This window comes from Gekko japonicus, unplaced genomic scaffold, assembly GCF_001447785.1.
Source record: "Gekko japonicus isolate JY-2015 unplaced genomic scaffold, Gekko_japonicus_V1.1 scaffold4916, whole genome shotgun sequence".
Taxonomy (NCBI): domain Eukaryota; kingdom Metazoa; phylum Chordata; class Lepidosauria; order Squamata; family Gekkonidae; genus Gekko; species Gekko japonicus.
In genome coordinates, this window is record NW_015166585.1 from 15,785 (window position 1) to 35,386 (window position 19,602).

General features: G+C 46.3%; 1 protein-coding gene across 1 annotated transcript in view; it reads left to right on the plus strand.

The window, feature by feature from the left end:
• The window catches only part of LRRC6 (leucine rich repeat containing 6), a gene marked incomplete at its 3' end in the record, with an annotated part of 42,044 nt that overhangs the window by 5,726 nt on the left and 16,716 nt on the right, over positions 1-19,602 (plus strand). Inside the window, exons 3-6 of the mRNA XM_015412372.1 lie at positions 2,747-2,824; positions 11,497-11,669; positions 15,266-15,459; positions 17,719-17,904. Coding sequence (XP_015267858.1) covers positions 2,747-2,824; positions 11,497-11,669; positions 15,266-15,459; positions 17,719-17,904 — 631 coding nt within the window. The remainder of the gene's footprint in view (positions 1-2,746; positions 2,825-11,496; positions 11,670-15,265; positions 15,460-17,718; positions 17,905-19,602) is intronic.

A 19,602-nucleotide genomic window follows, 5' to 3' on the forward strand; every position in this document is an offset into this window, starting at 1 on the left:
AAGCACAAGGATCTGCACCAGGCGACTTGAAGGTAAGCCGTGGCAGCCATTTTGTGGCTGGCTCCGCCTCCTGAGGCAGCCATTTTGTGCCTGCGCCCACCATTCTGTGTTAGAATTCCAAAGGAGCCCTCAGGCTCCAAATGGTTGGGGGGACCCCTGCCATACAGGTTTCTTCTAGATAGACTAACAAAATTTGTGGCAAGGTTATGAACTTTCATGAGTCACTGCTCACAGAAGTTAGCAGTGACTCATGAAAGCTCATACCTTGCCACATAAGAACATAAGAGAAGCCAGTGTTGGGTCAGGCCAACGGCCCATCCAGTCCAACACTCTGTCACACAGAGGCCAAAAATACCAGGTGCCACCAGGAGGTCCAGCAGTGGGGCCAGGACACTAGGAGCCCTCCCACTGTCCCCACCCCACCCCAAGCACCAAGAAGACAGCATCCCTGGCCCCAGGCCAAGAGCTCCTATCTATACCTTGTGGCTAATAGCCACTGATGGACCTCTGCTCCATATGTTTATCCAATTCCCTCTTGAAGCCGCCCATGCTTGAAGCCGCCACCACCTCCTGTGGCAGTGAATTCCATGTGTTAATCACTCTTTGGGTGAAGAAGGACTTCCTTTTATCCGTTCTAACCTGACCGCTCAGCAATTTCATGGAGTGCCCACGAGTTCTTGTATTGTGAGAAAGGGAGAAAAGGACTTTTTTCTCTGCCACAAATGTTGTTAGTCTTGAAGGTGCTACTGGACTCTTGCTCTTGTCTACTGCTACAGACAGACTAACATGGCGACCCATCTAGAGGTTTCTTATAGGACCCAGCCAACTCGCAGCTCCCAGGTAGAGGGGGAACAGCTTTCGATGTGGGGTGGGAAACGAAGCTTGAGAGACACACAGAGCAATCCTGAGCCAGGTTGTCCTCTTCCATTGGCTTCAGTGGACTTAGTAGCTCTTAGGATGGCACTGTGAGGCTGCCGTCCTTTGCACACTTACCTGGGAGTTACCAGCACTGAGTGCAGTGGGACTTACTTCCGAGTAGACATGCACATGATTGAGCTATAAGGTGCTTGCATGGGAAAGTCAACATTTTACAAATTGTTTTAAAAAGCATCAACAACATACCGTATTTTTCGCCCTGTCCTGTATTTCCCAGGCAAACCCGATCTCATCAGATCTTGGAAGCTAAACAAAATCAACTCTGGCAAGTACTTGAATGGGAGACCTACTTGAAATACCAGAGGCAGGAGGCGGGGGCAGGCTTTATTCAGCCGCCTCTCTGAATATCCTCCAGGCCCCCAGTAGGGGTCAGTCACCAGAGGTCACCATGACTTCCAGGTGCACAAACACTGACACGCACATATAAAAAAATACCACAAAACAAAACCCCCCACAATACAGTATTTTTTAAAAGCCACATCAGTGCAGTAGGTTTTCTGGGAAGAAAAAAAAAAGAATTGGAAAAATTTTCCATTCTCTACATAACAGCATGATCTGATTGAATACATTTAGTTTGGGTTATATTTACAAAAAAAAATTAATTACCTCATATTAATTTCATGTCCCAATAGCAACAAATACTTGAATTGAAAAATCCAGTTAGAGAAAAGAAACGAATCGACTGTGGCTTAAATGTTATGGAGAAACAAACTGGAGAATTTATTTGGAACTTATTTTTAATTATTTTTTTTGAGCCCCCAAGAGGGGATTTTTATTATTATTTTTATATCACTACAAAAACTGTAACAGAAGAAAAAGGAAGGGAAACTACATTTACGGGATAAAGTAAAGAACCCACTACTAACTAAAAACCCAAGAGAGGAGATCCTCCTACTAGCTTAATTACATCAAGTCTTCCCCTCATTAATCCCATTATAAACTGAGTCATACATTTATAGTACTTTTCCTTTAAATCTTAAAAGTTAACTGTCTAAACACCCCTCCATCCTGCCGGTTCCCCGCGTCCTCCACCCCCCCTTTCCAAAGCGAGGCCACCAAGAGGTGCCTTCGCTTCTCTGCAAGGAAACAGCAGGGGGGGGGGGAGGAGAAGCAATACAGTATTTTTTAAAAGCCACATCAGTGCAGTAGGTTTTCTGGGAAGAAAAAAAAAAGAATTGGAAAAATTTTCCATTCTCTACATAACAGCATGATCTGATTGAATACATTTAGTTTGGGTTATATTTACAAAAAAAAATTAATTACCTCATATTAATTTCATGTCCCAATAGCAACAAATACTTGAATTGAAAAATCCAGTTAGAGAAAAGAAACGAATCGACTGTGGCTTAAATGTTATGGAGAAGCAAACTGGAGAATTTATTTGGAACTTATTTTTATTTGAATGATACCCATAATTTTATAAGAATAATAAGACATAGGCTTCCTTTGCATTGTTTACCTTTAAAGAAAACTCTAAAGGTACTCAAAACGGTTGACATGCAAGCAGTGCAATTTTTAGCAGAATTACTCCAGTTTAAGACCATTAATTTAGGTGGGCTCACGCTGGAGTAACTCTTCACTGGTTGCACTGTAACTTTAGCATGCCCACAGACGAAATTATGTCATCTTACACTTTCTCCCTGTTGTCTTTTCTGCTGTTTTGTGTCTGTACTGCCAGAGAAACTAATGGAATAGATATTTTTAAACACCGCACCCCCACCTAGCCGCAGCTGGTCACGTGACTTTGAAGGCTAGTCTATCCCAATGTCCAATGCTTGATTAGTAAGGGTATATTTTTGTTCTGTTCCAGAAAATGTTGGCAAACTGAAGAAGCTGGAGTATTTAAATTTGGCTTTGAACAACATTGAAAGAATCGAAAATTTGGAAGGTAAACACTCTTTGCTTTAAAAACGCTTCCCGAATTGTTAACCGGGGGAGAGTTTGAATAGGGTTGCCAGACCTCCCGGTGGAGGCAGAGGTCCCCCTCTGCCAAACCCTGCTTCCTAGCTGCCAATCAGCTGGTGGGCAGGGGGGCTTCCCAGTAGAAAGAAGAAGGCCTAGGCCATGTCCTTGGTGTTGTACAGGAAGTGATGTCCTCATGCCAGTGACTTCTGGGCAACGCTCTGGTATTTGGGCAAAAACTCTGTGGTTAAAGCCGGTTTTACCACAGAGTTTTTGCCCAAATACCAGAGTGTCGCCCGGAAGTTGCTGGTATGATGATGTCACTTCCTGTGCGACACCAGCAACATGCCCTAGGCCTTCTTCTTTCTACTGGTAATCCCCCCCACCAGTTGTCTGGCAACCCTAAGCTTGAGACAGATGGTGAGACTGCAGGATCAATGCCGTGTGTATATTTGTCCCCCCTTCAGAAACTAGTGGCTTTATTAACTTGTCTCTTGTTGGGTTTATGCATGTGGGAATGACCTGCTGTAAGACTGCCATGTTCCTGCTTCAGTCTCACAGGTTGGTCAAAGGGAGAGCTGAAAGAACAAACCGTGCCAGTCAAGGAGGCTTCCTTGGACCATACTAGGTCTCGGTGATGCCCCTGTAGGAATTCTTGGGTTAGGTATTTTCCCTCCCTCAGACCTGAGCAACAGAGAGACCTAGGCCCATTCTGCATCTAGCATTCGCTCCGTTGTTTACCAAACTCTCACTGGAACAGCAAACGGTGCGGCTCAAAACCACATTCAAATACCCCAGGCAAATGCCGCTGCACTGACTGCAGAGTCACCCCTGAACGGCCATAAAACCACCATAAATCTATGCAGACAGTACCATAAAACTGAGAGATCACAGGAAGTGAAACCGACAATCAAAGAAAGTGAAAATGGCATGCAATGCAGAGGGGAACTTCTGTTTTATACCCCACTTTTCCTTCTGGCTCAAGGTGGATTTCCTCACCCCACCCTTGGTGCCCAGTCTGACATCTAGGGACCTCAAAATATTGTTCGAGATTTCCCCGAGTGGTACAAAGATCAGGGGTAATCCTTCAGAGTCTAGTGAGAGAGCACTGGAGACCTATGATGTCTTTGTGATTCATTGAGATTCATTGAGAAATATACGAGCAGATCATAGTGGAGATAAATAAGCTCCTGCGGGAGACAGCAAAACTGCTGATCCCATATCAGATTTCTTAAAGACTGCAAGGGCAGCCCAAGGTGCTTCATCCCACCCCACTGTATGGCTTGCTCCAGAACTGTTGGTCAAATTCAGACCATCACACACGGCTCTTTGTTGCTTTCTCTTCATCCTTAACTAACTCTGGTGGATATTACATTCTAAAGACTGGAGAGAGATCCCTGGTCACCAGAACATCCTTCCACATGAGGAAACCATAGGAACTCATCTGTGGCCATTGGCAAGCAATCTGCTTAGGAAAGAGGAGGAGAAGAAGAGGAGGAGAAGGAGATTGGATTCATACCCCGCCCTTCACTACCTGAAGGAGTCTCAGAGAGGGTTCCCTTCCCCTCCCCTCAACAGACACCCTGTGAGGGAGGTGGGGCTGAGAGAGCTCTCCCGAGAACTGCCCTTGAGAGAACAGCTCTGAAAGAATTCATGACTGACTCAAGTTCACACCAGCAGCTGCATGCGGAGGAGTGGGGAATCAAACCCGGTTCTCCGAGATTAGAGTCTATGCCCTTAACCACTGGCAGTGACCTAGAAGACCTTAGAAGTTACATGAAACGTATTTGAGTTGTCAATTAAGTATACAAGGCAACTCAGTTTCATCACATCTCGGAAGCTAAGCAGGGTTTTGCCCTCGTTCGTACTTGAATGGGAGACCTCCAAGGAAGTCCAGGGTTTCTAAGCAGAGGCAGGCAATGGCAAACCGCCTCTGCTCATCTCTTGCCTTGAAGACTTTACAGAGTAGCCATAAGCCGGCTGTGACTTGACATTAAAAAAAATTAGATATACGAACAAAGAAATGATTTTGAATGAAATAATCTGTGCAGCCTTGACTTTGCTGGCACTTGGACTGCTGCCAATTTATACATCTGCAGGTATGGGAGCTGCGGTGGCTCAAGTGGTTAAGACGCTGAACTGCAGGCTGTGGAAGGTCAGTAGTTCAGCAGTTCGAGACCCGGGTGCCGCATGATGGAGTGAGCTCCCATCTCTAGTTCCAGCTCCTGCCAACCCAGCAGTTCAAAAGCAAGAAATTGCAAGTAGATAAATAGGCACCACTTCGGTGGGAAGGTAACAGCATTCCGTGTGCCTTGGTGTTTAGTCATGCCGGCCACATGACCACGGAAACGTCTTCGGACAGCGCTGGCTCTTCGGCTTTGAAACGGAGATGAGCACCGCAACCTTAGAGTCGGATTCGACTAGCTTTCGAGTAAGGGAACCTTTACCTTTACCTTTTAGGTACGGGACACGAGTGCAAGATGAACCACATACTGTGCTTGCAGAAGGTTCCCAGGCCTGAAATCATTGGCATCTCCAATGAAAAAGATCTGATCTAGGGAGGCTCGGAATGAGCCCCGCTTCTGAACTTAGGAAGAACCCTGAAGCTATAGGAGGATAGGGTCAGGTGGACCACTATAGGGTAGCAATCTAACAGGAGTTCATTCACATAATGAATTAGGTTATGGTCTTAACCATGGAAACCAACTACAAGAGAATGCGGGAAAATCAGGGCAAGGCGGCAACCAGTTGTGGGGAATGTAGCCAGTGTGCAGTGCAAGATGATATTGTCGTAATTAGAGTCTTTTCTTTCTTTAATGGAAGCTGATGCCTGTTAAGATACTTGATGGGTTACAAGTGGGCCCAAATGAGTGCTTGGATTAATCAGAATGTCTTTAAGTGACATTTACTCCAGTTAATATGTGTCTGACATTACGTCTCTTGTCTCTGGAGAGTCCCGTTTTAAAAAATTCATTCTGCTTTTCCTGCCTGGGACCAACTGTATTGGTGTTGTAGTCTTCTACTCTGGGAGTTAAATCACAAAAACAATTCCTTTGAACTTAAGAACATAACATAAGAGAAGCCAGTGTTGGATCAGGCCAGTGGCCCATCCAGCCCAACACTCTGTCACACAGTGGCCAAAAACACCAGGTGCCATCAGGAGGTCCACCAGTGAGGCCAGGACACTAGAAGCCCTCCCACTGCTGCCCCCCCCCAAGCACCAAGAATACAGAGCATCACTTGCCCCAGCCTGAGAGTTCCTATCTATACCTTGGGGCTAATGGCCACTGATGGACCTCTGTTCCATATGCTTATCCAATTCCCTCTTGAAGCCGTCCATGCTTGTAGCCACCACCACCTCCTGTGGCAGTGAATTCCAAGTGTTAATCACTCTTTGGGTGAAGAAGTACATCCTTTTATCTGTTCTAACCCGACCGCTCAGCAATTTCACGGAGTGCCCGCGAGTTCTTGTATTGTGAGAAAGGGAGAAAAGTACTTCTTTCTCTACCTGCTCTATCCCATGCACAATCTTATAAACCTCAATCATGTCACCCCTCAGTCGTCGTTTCTCCAAGCTAAAGAGCCCCCTAATAATCCCGAGCATAGCATTGGCCTTTTTTATTGCAGTTGCACACTGTCTTGACATTTTCAGTGAGTTATCTACTACAACTCTCTTGGTCAGTCTCTGCCATTTCGGACTCCATCAACGTGTATTTATAGTTAGGATTTCTGGCCCCAATGTGCATCACTTTGCACTTGGCCACAATGAACCCCATTTGCCACACTGACGCCCACTCACCCATCCTCGACAGATCCCTTTGGAGTGTCTCACAATCCTCCGTGCTTTTCACCACCCTGAACAATTTCGTGTCATCCGCAAATTTAGCATTGCTTACTCCCAAGTCCAAATCATTAATGAATAAGTTAAAAAGCAGTGGACCAAGTACTGAGCCCTGCGGTACCCCACTGCTTACCACCCTCCACTGCAAAAATTGCCCATTTATACTCCCTTTCTGTTTCTTATTAATTAGCCAGTTTTTGATCCACAAGAGGACTTGTCCTTTTATCCCGTGACTATTGAGGTTACTTAGGTCTGGATCACGCAAAGCCAAAGGATTTGATCCCATGGGAGACTTCCGTGGATAGAAGGGATTTTTGGCAATGGAGGGGGACTTGGGTGCCTCCCCCTCCCACTGTTGTACCATATGTTTCCCCGGTGCTGCTTCGAGGGAACAGGAGACTCTCCAGAAACAGTTTTGGGGGGTAGACGTCTGTAGGGGTGATGATGAAAAGTGCCATCAAGTCACAGCCAACTTACAATGACCCCATAAGGTTTTTGAGGCAAGAGACATTCAGGGGTGGTCTCCCGTCCTAATACTGACCAGGTTAAGAACATAAGAGAAGCCAGTGTTGGATCAGGCCAATGGCCCATCCAGTCCAACACTTTGTGTCACACAGTGGCCAAAAACACCAGGTGCCATCAGGAGGTCCAGCAGTGGGGCCAGGACACTAGAAGCCCTCCCACTGTTGACTCCCCTCCAAGCACGAAGAATACAGAGCATCACTTGCCCCAGGCCAAGAGTTCTTATCTATACCTTATGACTAATAGCCACTGATGGACCTCTGCTCCATATGTTTATCCAATTCCCTCTTGACGCTGTCCATGCTTGTGGCCACCACCACCTCCTGTGGCAGGTACCACCCAAAACAAGACATGCCTATGTCACCTGGAAGTGATGTAGGCACGTTAGTGTCTTCAGGGGGGCCACGCTCTGCTTTTATGGTCAAAACTCTATGGTGGAATTAGCTTCAAACCATAGAGTTTTGCCAACAGACCAGAGCGTCATCACCAACCAGGTGATGTAGGCACATTATGCTTCTTCCCTTCCCTCTCCCGGTAAGTCCCCCGCCAGCTTGTCGTTCAGACCTGACAACCCTATGGCCAGCTGATCGGCAGCCTTAACCGGGGGGAGGGGTCTGGTAACCCTACATCAAGCCTAGCTGAGATGGGATGTGTCCCACACGGAATAAAGGATTTCTTGTAATAACATGCAGCCTATACTGAAAATAAGCTAAAATGTACCGGTGACTACATGTAACCCACAGGAGGGACAATAGTGTCTGCATATTATAGAGGTCCCTGCAGGAGAGAGATGCATGGATAGCACTGCCAATACCTTGGGGAAGTATTTATTACACTACCCAACGGAACGATGATTACAGTCCAGCAAAAAATGAGATATGCTTTAGTCCCCCTGTATGAATGAAATAAAGTGCAGAATTCTATGTTTAAGCTTGTTGATTGCAATGTATCTCGGGGTCAGCTAACCTTCAGTGGGTAACACACAGTTTCTAAAGAGATGGAATGGAACTATCAAAATAGCCTTGGACTGCTCACTGTTAATTGCGACATTCGTGCAACTCGATTTCTCTAATTAAAGAGCCACCTATCAAGTTGAGGGCATGAGAACTAAATCACAGTTTATGCGATTTGCGAACAGATCTTCTTGCTCTTAAGCCAATAAAATTTTAATGGGCAAAGCTATTTGTGTCCTTTGTTGGCAGTCCCTTTCACAGAAATGATGGCTAGTTAAATCCCTCTGCTATTAATACCCGAGAGAGACGTACCTCTTTCATTTAATTATTCTGTAAAACTCTCCGAGTTACAAGCCAGTTTGTCCCTTGCGGTTAGGATTACTGTGCTGCCCCAGCCAGCTTTAATGTACCTTTAAGAGTAGTTGCACCCTGGGAATTGGAGTCCACAGTTAGGGGTCCCAGAAGCTTCCCTCTGACTTGCTCATTAAGAGTAATTTCCTGAGTTCAGAGGTGCAAAGATAGGAGTTTTATTGTTCTTTTCCGTTCCTTTGTCCATCAACCCTTACTGCCAGGAGAGGGGAAGCCCATCTCTTCTCTCACTATTCCTGTCCAGCGTGAGCTGTGCTAAGCCAACGCTCTCTAGGTTGTGAGCAGTGTTCCCTCTAAGCTGAGTTAGTGTGAGCTAGCTCACCGTTTCTTAGCCTTCTGCTCACACATTTTTGTCTTCGCTCAGGAAGGAGGGCTCCAGAGCCAACTGATTTATGCAGTAGCCAAATCGCTTGCTCACAACTTTAATGCCAGTAGCTCACAAAGTAGAATTTTTGCTCACAAGACTCCACAGCTTAGAGGGAACATTGGTTGTGAGTCAACGTACGACTACTGAGGAGAGCTTAAATCATCTTTATTTAACTTCACACGCATTCAGAAAATCATTTACTCACAATTGAGCTGATATCTGGGTGGAAGTTACATCTTGTGATCTAGGTCAATTCTGTCGCCGTGGTGAGATTATAAACAAAACCTTTAACTTTAACCCAGCGGGCCGAAAGCAGTTAAAAACACTTTTTAGGATAATATTGGCTCCCAAAACAGCTCACAGGGAGGGATCAAAATTTAATTTAAAAAAAAAAACAAACGAGAAAAGTTCCATACATTCTTTGGATAGGGGCTTCTCTGGGCTTCTCTCTTTTTCTCACCATAAAGACAATGGAGGGGATGGGGGCAACCTGTTTGGGGGCCCATAGAACTGGACCCCCTCCTCCAATATTTTTGAAACTTGGTGGGTATCTTGGGGAGAGGCTCCAGCAGCTACCCTGTGTGTTTAGAGCCTCTCCCTAAAACCCCCTCCCCTACAGCCCCCAGAATATACCCTATGTTTTCACCATTGACTTCAATGGCCTACAGAATATAATGGGGAGAGGCTCCAGCAGCTATATACCCCAGAATATACCCTGACTTCAATGGCCCATAGGATATAATGGGGCCGAAATTGACATTCGGCTGGCTGAAAGACTCCCCAATCTGCTCCTACTGCCGAAATGGACATGCAGGAGTCTTTCTGCCAGCCGAAATTGATTCGGCCCAATTCGGCTGAATCCGAATCGGGCGGGATTTTTTTTTTTTGCACACCCCTAGACTGAACCAAGGTTACCCAACAAGCTCCCATAGTGGAGCAGGGATTTGAACTCGAGACTCCCAGATCCTAATCTGACACTCTTAACCACTGCATCACATTGCACAGTGGAGGGGTGTTGCCTGTCCTCCCTCTAAGTTGGTACATAGTGGGAGGGGAGCTCTCAGCTGAAGCTTCATATTTGTTGATTTATAGAGTAGCAGTTGGTTTTCATTTGCAAGGCTAAAAATAATGGCTTCAATCCAAGCACAGCTTAACTCATTTGATTCCCATTGATTTCAGTGGGAAAGTTAAGCACATGCTTTAACTTGTCCCTGTTGAAACTAACGGAAGTTAGGAGCATTTAACTTCAGTTGGTTGAAATCTAATGTTCTTTTAGGAAGCAAAATGTAGAAAAACTTGTGCACCAGTTAGCTATCTGTTGCATTTTCCCCAATACCCTCAAAGCAGCATATTGATTTTCCCTTCCTCCGTTTTACGTTCACAACAATTCTATGAGGTAAGTTAGACTGAATGAGTTTACTTCTTCACCCAAAGAGCGATTAACACTTGGAATTCACTGCCACAGGAAGTGGTGGCGCCTACAAGCATGGACGGCTTCAAAAGGGAATTAGATAAGCATATGGAGCAGAGGTCCATCCGTGGCTATTAGCCACAAGGTATAGATAGGGACTCTGGGGCAAGTGATGCTCTGTCTTCTTGGTGCTTGGAGGGGGGGTCAACAGTGGGAGGGCTTCTAATGTCCTGGCCCCACTGGTGGACCTCCTGATGGCACCTGGTATTTTTGGCCACTGTGTGACACAGAGTGTTGGGCTGGATGGGCCTTTGGCCTGATCCAACATTGGCGCCTCTTATGTTCTTAAATAGCAGAAGGTTGTCCAGCAAGCTTCAGGGCTGTGCAGGGATTTGAACCTGGGCCTTCCAGCCCTAGTCCTGTATTATAGAAGCTACACCATCTGCTGCTATCCATATCATCCCAGAATGCACTTGTAGAAGCTGTTTCCTGTGACAGCTTTTAATCACTTGGGCCAGATTCAAACAATCTGTAGCCTAATTTTAGGTGACTGCTATAGACCATATGTGTCAAGATCAAAGCTAATTACCCAAAATACTCTTTATAACTCCACGAATCATTTTTATGCATTTCAAATAACGTCTTTTTAATGAAATGGCTCCTGTTTTATAATAAGCTTGATGTTGGAAACGAGTGAACCATCATAATTCTGACAATGTCAGTTGTTCTGATAGTGGATATTTTTGTTTGTAAAGTAGATTATTATGCTAGAACTTGTGTCCTGTGATCCAGGGGAGGGGTCAGTGCAGGAGTCCCCAACGTGGTGCCCACTGACACCCAAGTATTTTTAGAAAGTGGGCAGGACCAGGTGGGGCTTTTGCCCAGCTGCGATTCTGATTGGCCACTGGAGATCTGATTGGCAGTGCTGATTGAAAGGCATCCAGTTAAACAAGGCCTGAAATATTGAAGAGTTGCTGTTAGCGTTACGCATAACCTCACTCCCTGCCGTTTTGGGGTTGGCTTCACCTCATCCATGTGAGAGAGCAGTCACCCCAGAAAGCCATTTTGTATTTGTGCCCACCACCCTGTGTCAGAATTCCAACCGTGGCCACAGGCTCCAAGCGCCCTGGGTAAGTGGGTGTGCTTAATAAATGTAAGATCGATTAAGAGAAAACCCCTCGCATTTCCCAAACAGGCTGCGAAGACCTACAGAAGCTTGATCTGACAGCTAATTTCATAGGCGAATTGTCCAGCATTGAGTCCCTGAAGAAGAACATACACCTCAAAGAGCTATTCCTCGTAGGGAACCCGTGTACTGATTTTGAAAGTTATAGACCATTTGTGGTTGCGACGCTTCATCAACTACAAGTACGTTATGCTGATATGATGTTTATTTACATATTCATTAAAAAGATCCTGACCCTGCCTTTCTGGCATGTATCCTTTGAACCAACTTACATACCTGTCACCAATATGACAAACTGGCAGTATTTATTTGGTTTTAATTTATTTTACACAATTTATACCTTGCCTTTCTTGCCCTCATTTCTTTATTTATTTCATTTACATTATTTATTCTCCCCCTTTCTCCCTGAAACTCAGGGCTCTTCCGCATTCTCATTTTTGTTCTGTGTGTGCCCCATTGCTTCATTGTTGTTTCTTCCCCCTTTTCTGTGTGTGTTCTGCTCCCTCTAGTGGTCACCTCGATATTGTGTTGCTGCATCTGCGGCATATTTCCCTGCAGTTTTAATGGGAGAGAAATATGCCAGACATACAGTGATGTAATACTGAAGTGACCACTAAAGGGAGTAAAACACGTGCGGAAAAAGGGGAAAATAAATAAGTGAAGGAAAAGGGGCACACAACAATGAGGAGAAGAGTGTGGAAAAGCCCTCAAGTCTAGGGTTACCATTGTCCTCTTTTTAGAGGGCATGTCCTCTTTTTTTTGGTGTCTGTCCTCTTTGGGCTCTTTTGAAAAAAGTCTTCTTTTGGGGTTGGGAGGCTGAGCGTGTTTCGCCCTATAGTCCCCCAGCGGAGGCAAGCTTCCGCTTAAATAGTAGGGGTATTTAAAACGAGATTTGCCATAGTGATCAGTTGTTTGAAGTAGTTAGTCGGGAAAATCATAGAATCACAGAGTTGGAAGGGGCCATACAGGCCATCTAGTCCAACCCCCTGCTCAGTGCAGAATCAGCCTAGAGTGTTTGTCCATCCACTGCTCAAAGACTGCCAGTGAGGGGGAGCTCACCACCTCCCTAGGCCGCTTCCACTGTTGCACAACTCTTACTGTCAAATGGTTTTTCCTAAGATCCAGCTGGTACCTTCCCACCCTTAATTTAAACCCATTCTTGCGAGTCCTCTCCTCTGTGCTGCCAAGAGGAACAGCTCCCTGCACTCCTCTAAGTGCCCTCCTTCAGATACTTAAAGAGAGAAATCATGTCCCCCCTCAACCTCCTCTTCTCTAGACTGAACATTCCCAAGTCCCCCAGCCTTTCTTCATAGGGCTTGGTCTCCAGCCCCCTGATCATCCTTGTTGCTCTCCTCTGCACCCACTCCATTCTGTCCACATCCTTTATGAAGTGAGGCCTCCAGAACAGATATATGTAAACAATGCAGTATGATTTGGATTGCAGACATCTGAAAACGAGCAGAAGTCTGATACGGAGCTGAACCAATAGTGAAACAAAGCAGAAGCATTTAAATGTGAGATATTAAACGATGCAGAAATTATCTCGTGGGAACACACTTATGGCAACACAGTCGTATAGTCTACAGTCCCTATCCCTTTACCAAAACATCTTTCTGAAACGTCTCCTTACAGTGCAAATTAGAGCATGCATGATAAAAATCACACTTAAAAACCAACAAAAGGCCCACATCATTAAAACAATTAATGACAGGGCTCAAATACATACAAAAACTAGAACTAAAACATTGGGCAGGAAGGAGGGATCACTGACGGAATGCCGGGTGAAAGAAAAGCAGAAGATGGCCACAGAAGGGGACCGACAAGTCTCCCTGGGGTTCCAGAATTTTGGTGGCACTACTGAGAAGAAACCGGTGTGGTTTTGGTGCCCTCTCCCCAGTTTTCACACTGTTCCTGTCCCTCCTGCTCAGTGTTTCTACTTTCAGCTGTGACAGCCAGATGGTTAAAATCCCCACCCCCCCAATAAGTTACCAAACTTCTATGCAGCAGCCAGTTTTTAGTCTCTCCTAGGACAAGGTTTGTTCCCATATGGTGGAACTGAGCCGCTTCTTTCTCAACTGCTGGTGTGGGGCAGTTGCTGTTTCCCCAGTACTCAGAAATCTTCCTACTGCGCCGCTATCAGCAAACAGCAGCAATTGTTGTTAATGGATCTGGAGCCACAGCAGTGTGTGGGGGAGGGGGGAGGGGAATGACAAGCCGTTGCCTCCGTTTCCCTCTCCTCAAGCGGCAGCAGGAAGGAGATGGTCTTTAGCTGGAGCCAGGTGCCACCTGGGCATGCCATTCCTCCACTGCCACTCCAAGCGGCAGCAGGGGGGAAATAGAAAAAAAACCCAACCTGGCGACATCATGGATGTGATGATGTCATTTCCAGGGAAAACCCAGAAGTGGCAATGGGTAGCTCTAGGAATTCCTGGAAACTTTGTGGTTTTTATCATGATCTTACCGTAGAGTTCCCGGCGATTTCTAGAGCTACCTACCCGTCACTTCCAGGTCTCCCCTCCCCCGAAATGATCTCATCACACCCACAGCATCACCCCTCAGTAGATCCTGCCGGTTGCCGGGCTTGAAGACCCTAGGGCTCCCACCATTGATTGAGGCTTCCTGACTGCTCTCTCCCATGCTCTTCGGTCCTGATGGGCAGTGGATGGAAGACGGAGACCCTTTCAGATATTTGTTATCTGCGGGTTGACCCAGGGCCCCGCAAAGCCTCTAACAAGTCTAAAATGATAATCCTGACAATCGGTTAAAAAGTAAACGATGACACCATCAGCACAAGACCCCAAAGCTGATCTGCTAGCAGTACGGAAAATGCAGAAACAACACGACTCCAGAAAATCGGTCTTAAGGAGGGAAGAAGTACCCAGCAGACGGAATTCATTATCCAAATGCCATCAGGAAAAGAACAGTTCTTGGCACATCTGCCCGGAGGCCTTGAGGAATGGAGCGTGACGGCTCGAAAGATAACGGGGAACATCCTTTTTCTGTGCCAAGGGCCAGAATTTGTTAATCCAATATTAATGTGAATGCAAAATATAGATCGCATGTAATGAAACTTATGCTAAAAGTTTTGTCAGGCACATTGAACAGAAGCGTTGAACGAGCCGATTCCCTGACTCCCCAGACTGACAAATGGCTGGTTTTGTGTCTGATGCCTCGCAGTCAGGTCCACCAAATTTAGCTTGCACATCTTTTACACTCCAGTCTCCATTTAGGTTCATATTTTTAAAAATGCCACTTGGCTTAAATGGAGCTTAAAAACAGCACGAAGCAGCCATTAGCCAGAGCGGGCAGTATGGCTCAGAGCATTTTCTATAGCTCAGTTTGGCCGGGAGATAGATCTTCCCAAAGGTCAGTCCACCCCATAATTTTTTCTGGGATTGCCAAGTCTAAACTCCAAACTCAAGCAGCCGCACTGCTCTGATCCAGCTTTGCCAACTCTGGGTTGGGAAATATCTGGAGATTTTGAGGGCGGAGACGGGGAAGGGAGTGGTTTGGGCAGAGGGGCGTGATCACAGCGGGGTATCATGCCGCAGAGTCCATCTTCCCAACCAGCCATGTTCTCCAGGGGAACTAATCTCTGTCAGCTGGAGATGGCTTCTGATTTTGAGAGCTCTCCAGGCCCCACCTGGAGCTTGGCAGCCCTACCTACGGAAGGGTAAGTGGTTACTGGAAGTTATGGTACCCGTTGTATATTAATAAGATATTGGATGGCTTTCTTGATAATGTGCATTATTTCAAAATGCTTTCCCTCCTCTTGAAGTTTTTGGACGCTAACGAAATCAGGCGCTCTGAGAGGATACAGGCTCTGCAGAATTATCCCGAGGTCAAAAAACGAATCAGAGAGCAGGAACAGGCCTACCTTCTTAAGAGGTCCCTGGAAAAGGAGGAGGCAGAAAGAAAGGTCCAGGACAAACGGGAGAAGAAAAAGACAGAACGAAAGGAATGGACTCCGTGGTATGCAGGCACTGACGCCCCATCATTCATGGGCACGTTTGGACATGTGAAACTGTCTTCTACTCTTTCAGACCCTCAGCCCTGTGAGTGACTGATAGTATTTATTGTAGAGCCAAAGGCCATCACAATCAATCACAGAGAACATAAAACATAAATCATAAACAACATCATTAGAATAAACCAGATCTAAGAGCACTTATTGAGATAAAGCATTTCACCCTTCATGCATAACTTTCGCCCGTATTTTCTTGGCTGCCAAGGCAAACAGTGACACTCTTAAGTGAAACGAGCGGAGTCCGTATCCAAGAAAAGAAAAATCAGCTTCTTCAGGGAAGGGGTTAAGCCCGTCAAGAGCCCCGCAACAGTTGTCTGCTTCAGCAGCCCCCAACCTGTTTGAGCCTACTGGCATATTTTAAATTCTGACAGAGCATGGTGGACGGAAGTAAAAAAATGGCTGCCACAAAATGGCTGCCACAGGAGGCGGAGCTAGCCACAAAACAATTGCCGCAGCTTAACTTCAGTAGCAGTGCGGTGGTGGCAGATTAAAAAAAATTGCACAGCCAGTCAAATATCAATAGCCAATCAGATGCCTAGCTGGGCAAAAGCCCTACTTGGCCCAAAGCCACTTCCTAAAAACACTTGATGGGCACCAGAAAATATGTCAGCGGGCGCCATGGCACTCACAGCTAGGGTTGCCAGGTCTTACCTGTCTGCTGGCAGGGGGCTCCTGGCTTGGTCCTGGGGTCTTCTGGCACACGCACAAAGTACACGCACTGCAATGACATCACCCGGAAGTGATGTCATCACACTGGGCAGGTTGTACAGGGGACACTCTAGCATTTGGCTAAAAACCCTATGGTGACCATCAATGCTCCCTCTAAGCTGTGGAGTCTTGTGAGCAAAAATTCTCCTTTGTGAGCTACTGGCATTAAAGTTGTGAGCGAGCCATTGGGCTGCTGCATAAATTAGTTTGCTCTGGAGCCATCCTTCCTGAGCTAAAACAAAAATGTGTGAGCCGGAGGCTAAAAAACTGTGAGCTGGTTCACGCTAACTCAGCTTAGAGGGAACACTGGTGACCATAGAGATTTTAGCCAAATGCTAGAGCATTTGCCGGGCACATTGGGTGTGGTGGGGCTCTTCGGGAGTGGGGCTCCCCCTGCTGGCCAGCTGTCCGGTGGTGGACTGGGCCCCCCAAAATCGGGGGGGAACCCGCCCGCAGTGGGGATTGGCAACCCTACCCACGGGCACCATGTCTACTCTAATAGACAGTGGCTGAGAAAGATCCTTTATTTATTTATAAAATTGATATGCCAGCTCTCCAGAGACCCATGTGTGGAGGCTCATAACTACAATCAAGCAGCAAAACCACATGAGCCATTAAAAGCAGGCCAGAGCATGAAAGCAGCGTAAACCAAACACTGAGCAGCACCAAACTAGGTTAATGAAACCTTCTTTAGAGTAGAAGCAGAACAGAAAACAGCTGAAAGGAGATGAAACCCCTTGGTTTCCAACCTTTGCTCCTTGGAGTCCTAGTTCTAGGGTCTGAAACTGGGACCTTCTGCGTGCAAAGCAAATACTTTAACCACTGAGCTATGCTCTCCTCTTAGATTTCTCTTTTAATATGGGTATGTTTCTGTCCTGGAAAGAAAAGAATTACTCAGCATATGTGTTGTGTGAGGACTGAGTATTTGCACAGGTCTGTAGGCTGCAAGTGGCTCCCAGAAGCTCTGAGAACGTTAAATATCTCAAATGGTAGAGCATCTGCTTGGCATGCAGAAGGCCCCAGGTTCTGGAGCAGTATTCTTGGTGCTTGGGGGGCAACAATGGGAGGGCTTCTGGAGTTCTGGCTCCACTGGTAGACCTCCTGATGGCTCCTGGGTTTTGGCCACTGTGAAGACACAGAGTGTAGGACTGGATAGGCCATTGGCCTGATCCAACATGGCTTTTCTTATGTTCTCATCCTCAGTTTAAAGGACCAGCCTGATCCAACATGTCTTCTCGTATGTTCTCACCCGCAGTTTAAAGGACCAAGCAGTAGGTGATGTGAAAGACCTTGACCTGAGACTGCCAGTTTGAGTAGACAGTGCTGACTTTAATGGAACAAGGTTTTGATTCAGTATGAGACAGTTTCCTATGTGTTTGTTTCTATGATTAAAAAATGCAAAATGTATAGTTCTCTTGGCTTTGTGGCAGTTGTAATCAGCATCTGCTGCTAGCTTCATGATTCAAGGGGATTTCTTTTGTGCATTGGGGGTCTAGCGTCTACTCCTTAGAAGAGAGAGAAAAGCATCTAAAGGCTGAAGGAGGAAACCAGTACCATGATGTGATCGAGGAAGAGGATGACGAAGAATCAAAAGCTTTTTGGGAGGAGCCCGTGCCCCACACTCCAGAGGCTAGGCTAGAGGCTCACCGATTCCTTGAAAAAAAGAAGGCAAAAGAAAACAGGTTATTTGTCGTTCTTACTGCGTGTTTCCTAAACTGATGATCAATGGTTTTCTGCGTTACCAGATTTGCATTGATTTTCATCCCAGCCGCAGGACCAGATATTGTCTCTAAATAGCTTTTTGGGTTTTTTCCCCTCCTGTCCAAGCAACATTTGATATGCCTTAGAACATTTGATGTTCACAAATCCGTATAAATGGCACCTTTGTCATAGCTGACTGTGCACTCCTACAATAGAACGCAAGGGGAGGCGTGGGCAGGGAGAACAGGTGGAGAAGATACAGGAAGCGATAAAGGTCAAGAGGTGATTCGATGGGCGGGAGCAGCGGTAACTCGAGCCCCCACTTCTCTGTGCATCCGTAAGATGACCCTCTGTGGCTCTTGTCTCAAGTTCCTTGGAGAGCAGTGCACATCCTTACTGAAGGAGACACAGGAAAGGTCAACCATCTCCTCCATGCACTGTGAGCACCAAAATACACAGTGCATGTGACCAATGCTCCCTCTAAGCTGTGGAGTCCTGTGAGCAAAAATTCTACTTTGTGCGCTACTGGCATTAAAATTGTGAGCGAGCAACTTGGCCACGGCATAAATTAGTTTGCTCTGGAGCCATCCTTCCAGAGCTGAGACAAATGTGATCAACGATTCTACTCTGTGAGCTACTGGCATTAAAGTGGTGAGCGAGCCATTTGGCTACTGCATAAATTAGTTTGCTCTGGAGCCCTCCTTCCTGAGCTAAGACAAAAATGTGTGAGCCGGAGGCTAAAAAACTGTGAGCTAGCTCACACTAACTCAACTTAGAGGGAACATGCACGTGACCCAGGTTGGATCAGAGGTGCCAGACCTGTCCTGTAGTTCCATGTCCGGTTGGGGGAGCTCACCTTCAAAGCGTTCAGTGGCCCGATTCAGCTCAGGAGTGCTGCAGAAAGCAGCGAGGGCTTCAGGCTTCCCTCCCATGTCATTTTCACACTTGGAAACAGCCATGGGAGGCTATTCGCCCATTCCTCAGGCTGGATTTGTCCCCAAGGATGTGATTATTTGGATATGTGGTTAATAATAGCAATGTTTGCCCAGTCATAAAAGTGTGATACTGAGTGCAACAAATAAATCTCCCAAGAAGATTATTGCCAAAAAAGGTAAACTTATATTTATTCAAATAGACTCAGTTCACGTTCAGGTTGTAGTCGGAAGAAGAGAGAGAAGAAGAAGAGGAAGTTGGATTTATACCCTGCCCTTCAGTACCCGAAGGAGTCTCAGAGTGGCTTACAAACCCCTTCCCCTCCCCACAACAGACACCCTGTGAGGTAGAAGAAGAAGAGGAGATTGGATTTATACCCTGCCCTTCACTACCCAAAGGAGTCTCAGAGCGGCTTACAACCTCCTTTCCCTTCCCCTCCCCACAACAGACACCCTGTGAGGTAGGTGGGGCTGAGAGAGCTCTTGACAGAAACTGCTCTTTTTCAAGAACAGCTGTGCTACAACTATGTCTTGCCCAAGGTCATCCAGCAGGTGCAAGTGGAGGAGTGGGGAATCAAACCCGGTTCTTCCAGATTAGAGTCCGCGCACTTAACCACTACACCAAACTGGCTCTAAAGATCACTTCCCCTATCACAAATGACCAGCTTGTCCAGCATCATGTGTGTAGAAGTGAAAAGTACTGAGAACGTGGAGTGATTTCAGCAAGTACTTTATTCAGCAAGAACC